This window comes from Pimephales promelas, chromosome 16 (assembly GCF_988280905.1).
Source record: "Pimephales promelas chromosome 16, fPimPro1.hap1.1, whole genome shotgun sequence".
NCBI classification, from domain to species: Eukaryota; Metazoa; Chordata; class Actinopteri; order Cypriniformes; family Leuciscidae; genus Pimephales; species Pimephales promelas.
Window position 1 is genome coordinate 35,003,647 of NC_142784.1, and position 6,019 is coordinate 35,009,665.

The window sequence follows — 6,019 nt, forward strand, 5'->3', positions numbered from 1 at the left end:
TTAAACCGCACGAGTGGATCCTCCTGTTTTACCAGCCCAGCCCTGAGGCCTCGGGTCATCACGACTGTCAGCTCATGCTAACAAATGGGAAATAACTCTAAAACACAACACAAACGGTTCTCCTCATAGCGAAACCATTATTATCACGCGATTTTTAAGTAGTGCTGTGAAATGATTAATCACGAGTTTGTGTTTACATATATATCTGTGCACGGTGTATAATTATTTTGTATATTTAAATACACTCACATGCATGTATATATTTAAGAAAAATGTGTTATTTATACATAAAATATTAATATATTATATTACAGGATATACATGCAAATATTTATACAAACTTTATATATACAAACAGATATTATGTAAACACAAACTTTTATTTTGGATGTGATTAATTGTTTCCCAGCACTATTTATAAGTGTTGTAAAATAAAAATCACATGCGATCATTTTACGAATGTGAATTAATATAGAAATTTTACAAGTTAAAGAAGTCCAGGTGGAATATTCCTCAAGATGAGTTTGTTTTGAAAAATCACTTTTATTGTCAAAAACCTTGTTTCCAACTACAAAGAAAATACACTGTTATCTTCAGCAGGGCATGTTGTCATTATATAGGATACGTCACAATATGTATTCACACTGATATGAGAAAACAAACATTTGTTATATGACATACATATTTTTATAGATAAGTGCATCATAGAAAGGATGTAACAGCTTGCAGCAATATATAAAAATATAGCAAAATATTGTACTAATAAAGACAAATGCCACAACTCGATGTTTAAAACCAACATACAAAACCCTGAGAGAAAACGTTTTTGACGGGATGTTTTCCCATGTGACAACTAGCCCCGGCGTGTCCTTCAGCTTCAGGCCTACAAACAGAGAGAGAACAATATTAACTTGTTATCATTATAATACTAGCGTGTGTCTTATTTAAGATATGGATAACGAGATCTACAGAACGGATTGTGGTTCCTGGTAAATCTTTCATGTTCAACTCTTTTCAACTCGAGACCGGTTCGTCCGCATTACTGGGGCGCGTCCACATCACTCACGCTACCTGGTGTTCCCACTCGCTTACACAGATTTATGAGGAGCTTTGAAATATGATGAATGAAACTAAGGGTAGCATCTATGCAGAATCAGCAGGTGTGTGTGTGTGTGTGTGTGTGAGCCGTGTATCGAGCAGCATCAAACGAGGCTCATGTTCAGGGGAATGGAGAAGCACACGTTACCTCATCGCTGGATGAAGACGAACTGCGACCTCGACCTCGACCTCGACCGTGGCCATGACCGTGACCGTGACCCTTTTTGTGTTCTTTATCCTTCTTCTTGTCCTTGTCTTTGCACTTATCTTTATCTTTGCTCTTGTCTTTATCTTGGTCTTTGCACTTGTCCTTCTCTTTCTCCTTTTCTTTGCAATCACTCTGAGAAGAACCCACATAAACAGTATGATGCCGTCAGGACACGGAGAACTTCCCTTATTGGACGTCACTATTACCCCTCGAGGGCTGAACAGGAGTCTTCCGGGTTTAATCTCGACACAAAGACATTTTACTTTTCTAATCTGATTAGTTTTGAGTCGAACCAGTGTATTATTGGGTCACACATGTTGCTGTTTCTGTGACTGATTTAGATTTTCTTCTAAACTTTCATGAATAAGTCTTCTTACCTTGTCCTTGTCCTTGATCTCTTTGTCTTTATCCTTCTCTCCGAACCCAAAGATTCCCTCCACCTCTGCCCCCTCCTGCTTCTTCACCTCGTCTCCTCCAACAGCAGCTGAAGAACACACACCGGCTCCGTTACAGATCGGACAATCACACAATCACATCTCCATGTTCACAGATTGATAGGTTTACCTGAGTCGAGATCGAAGTCCATGATGAATGTGATGTGATGGTGATGACAGCAGTATTTATCTTCACACCAGAGCTCCTCCTCCTCACACACACACACACCTGAGCATAACAACAGTTGTTAGGTGTGTTCGAGAGCGATGTCATGTTCTGATGTCAAACACACAGAAGATCGTGAAGTTCTTCTAGGTGTGCTGGTCCGACGGGAACAAACTCAATTGCGTTTGCAGTCACTGAAGCTGTATTCCATTTTTTTTGTTTATATTTTATCATTTATTTTAAGATTTTATAAAATTTCATACATTGTTTTTTTTTAAAATACACAGTATTAAAGGATTAGTTCACTTTTGAAAAAACTTTTGCTGATAATTTACTCGCCCCCGTGTCATCCAAGATGTCCACGTCTTTCTTTCTTCAGTTGAAAAGAAATTAAGATTTTTAATGAAAACATTCCGGGATTTTTCTCCATATAATGGACTTCAATGGGGTCCAAACGGTTCAAGGTCCAAAAGAAACTTTCAGTACAAACTACAAACTTGTTCAAATGTCTTTAAACGATTCCAGACGATGAATAAGGGTCTTATCAAGCGAAATGATCGCTCTTTTTTTTTAATAACAAAGTTTAAGTTTTATAAGCACAAACGCTCGCCTTGCTCTGTTCTGTGATGCACGTTCGTGACTCTCCTGTTCGAACTCGTTCAACAAAATGAACAAATCTTTTTCCGAATCAATTCGTTCGTTTCTTTCGCCGAATGAACCAAATAACTCGGAAAAAGATTTGTTCGTTTTGATGAAGGAGTTCGAACAGGAGTGCGTTACAGAACAGAGCAAGTCGAGCGTTTGAGCTTATAAAACTTAAACGTTGTTATTTATTTATAAAACGAGCGATCGTTTCGCTTGATAAGCCCCTTATTCATCGTCTGGAATCGTTTGAAGCCCTTTGAACAAGTTTGCAGTTTGTACTGAAAGTTTCTTTTGGACCTTGAACCGTTTGATTCCCACTGAAGTCCATTATATGGAGAAAAATCCTGGAATGTTTCCATCAAAAACCTTCGACTGAAGAAAGAAAGACATGGACATCTTGGATGACATGGGGGTGAGTAAATTATCAGCAAGTTTTTTCAAAAGTGAACTAATCCTTTAAGGTGTTGTTAGTGTATAATGTTTAATGCTTAAAAACTTGTTCAAGAGCAATACAAACACTCAGTTTCACCAGAGCCCGTCTAACGGAGAGCCTTGGCACTTCCTACAGGGTTTCCGCGGGGCATTAAAAAGCATTAAAAGTCATTAAATGGATTTTGCGAAAATGAAGGCCTTAAAAGGCATTAAAAAGCATTAAATTTGATTCTTACAGGCATTACATTTTTTTTTTATAGTTTTGAAGAGAATTTTATACAAATTTATTTGAATATAGCCTTCATAATTAATAATTTGTATTTGCGCTCGCAAAATATGTACGTTAGTATCGAATGTAAAATATAGGTTAGTATGATAAACACGCGGAACCATTTTGGTAATTGCTTCCGGCCGGAGCAAAATTGCCGTGATTCAGAGGTGACGCGGGCATTTTGCACAGCAGTGGACAGGTCTGAAACTACTGAAAAATGGGAAAGTGCAAATTTCAGCAGAAGTGGCTGGAAAATGAAGATTTGAAGACATGGTTGCAGCCCGTTGCTGGTAAACATTTTGAAGGATTTTGCCGCGTTTGCAAAAAAAGGATTTAAGTTGGGGACAATGGGCGTCGGCGGTGTAAAAGCACACATGCAGTGTGACGGCCACAAATCGGCGCTAAGAGTCAAACAGCAATCAACGATGCCTAATTACTTTGGTGTGACCGACAAATCTACAAGTAACGTTACGACGACAACAGATGCTGTAGTCACCAACGTTTGTGGAGCAATATTTAAAAAAACAAAAAAACAATTGTGTGTATATATATATATATATATATACAGTGTTGGGTGTAACTAATTACTAAGTAATTAGTTACTGTAATTTAATTACTTTTCCCTTGAAAATGTAAAGTAAGGGATTACTCTTAATTTATCTGTAATTTAATTACAGTTACTTCTGATGTAATCGAGGTAAATACTGTGTATAGATCAATCCGATCTCACAGCGATTCGTTTGCATTTTATGAGGTGTCTAAATTGTATGACTGCACTCGTACAAATTAGTATGAATTATTGTAAAATATGTATGAAAAAAGTGTGAAATGTCATGAGATCAGACATAAAACAATAGTGGGTTTAACATCAAAATATATTGTCTGATGTTAAAAAGTTTGTTTTTATAATGTAACCTTCTCCACCTTGGTCAGTTTAAGGATAATTCATGCAGTTTTATAGTATTTATTTGAAAGAATTAAAACAGATTCATGTCTATCCTTGTATTATGGGCTATATGCACGCATAAATTCCGCATTTGACGCAAGGATGCTCGTCCATTTCTAGTTGTGGAGATTAAAGCGGAGGAAAACCGGAGAAAACGGGATTATGGCAGAGTCTTCAAAATTTACTGTCCTCCAGTCTTTGAAATGAAACGTACATACGTTTAGATGTAATTTTATATATAGTTATATTTATTTAATATAATTTTAAAAAGAAGCATAAACACAACGAGGGGTGTCTGTTTTATCTGTTTTTGTGACTAACGTTTCTTTATTATAACCATGGAGTATAAAATTCAATATAAATTCTCGCTATTGCATTGGACTCTACGATCGGCGGAAGTTATCGAGCATCTCTAATGCTTCACCGGAAATACCGCCGTGCATAGAGCCCATTCAACTGATTGAGATTGATATGGGATTTTGAAAGTAATTAGTAATTAAAAGTAATTAGATACTTTTTAGAGACAGTAATTAGTACAGTAATCTAATTACACTGTTGAAGAGGTAATTAGTAACTAGTAATTAATTACTTTTTTAGAGTAACTTACCCAACACTGTATATATATATATATATACACACACACACACACACACTTGTTTTTTTTGTTTTTTTTTATATTGCTCCACAAACGTTGGTGACTACAGCATCTATATCATATATATAGTAGGGGTGTAACGGTACATGTATTCGTATTGAACCGTTTCGGTTCGAGGCTTCCGGTTCGGTACGCATACAAACCGAACGATTGCTTGGACCATTTTTCCTGCCGGCAAAATTCGTGCTGACGCGGCCAACACAACGTTGCGCAACATCCAAATGGCAAGCGTAATGAAAGCAGAACGAAACTGCGCTCCTCGTTATGTGCTTCACGGATCGTTTATCAGTTCGGACCAGCAACATCTGTGCAGCGCGAGCCGATCTCGATCAAGCAACACTGTTAACACACACAGCGCTAAGAGATCCGGTAAAGGAAACATTTGAATTCGCCACTGAGGTAATAACATCGCCGCGAGATCTAGTGAGAAGCATTCACATTTCTCCGTTATTAACCGTAGATCTCTATTAGATCAAACAGTGCTGTCATGGAAACCAGGAGAAACATTGTGCCGTGAATGAACTAGTAATACTTTACGTCCACAGACCAGCAACATTCACCATGGATTTAATATAGTAACACTAACTGGAACCAGTTTGGCTGGAATGGTGAAATGCTTTCAAGTACTTCACACATCTTTTTCCAGCACTTCAAAATTCAAATATTATATAAATAAATATATATTTAAATGTTATTTTTTAACGTGATGACCAAAACATTATTTGTTCGTCCTTCAAACATGACCCCCATTTATAAACCTGAAAGTTTCAAGATCCAGGAAAACTCACACTAATTTAAAAATATTTTTTCTTTAAACAAATAGGAAATTTCTCTGGCATTTCTTTCTTTTTGCTGTATCGAAAATGTACCGAACCATGACTTTAAAACCGAGGTACGTACCGAACCGTGATTTTTGTGTACCGTTACAGCCCTTATATATATATATATATATATATATATATATATATATAAATATCCGTGGTTAGTCATGGGTCGTGTATGGCATTTTTTAAATGGCATTAAAAAGGCATTAAATTTCATGTGAAGATACCTGCAGAAACCCTGTCCTATTAGCCCCGTTGTGGATCATCCTGGTTGCAGTTCCATTATAATTCCACTGGAGGTGATCGCGGGCGAGAGCAGAATGAATGGGAGTCTATGGGG

General features: G+C 37.0%; 1 protein-coding gene across 1 annotated transcript; it reads right to left on the bottom strand.

Moving 5' to 3' along the window:
- Nucleotides 1–528: 528 nt before the first annotated feature.
- LOC120478233 (uncharacterized) lies at nucleotides 529–2,219 on the bottom strand. Its single transcript, XM_039670041.2, has 4 exons — nucleotides 1,871–2,219; nucleotides 1,684–1,790; nucleotides 1,247–1,438; nucleotides 529–883 (listed from the first exon to the last, which is right to left on the bottom strand). The coding sequence occupies exons 1-4, from the start codon at nucleotides 1,890–1,892 to the stop codon at nucleotides 878–880; spliced, it is 327 nt and encodes a 108-aa protein (XP_039525975.2). The 5' UTR covers nucleotides 1,893–2,219; the 3' UTR covers nucleotides 529–877.
- Nucleotides 2,220–6,019: the final 3,800 nt, after the last annotated feature.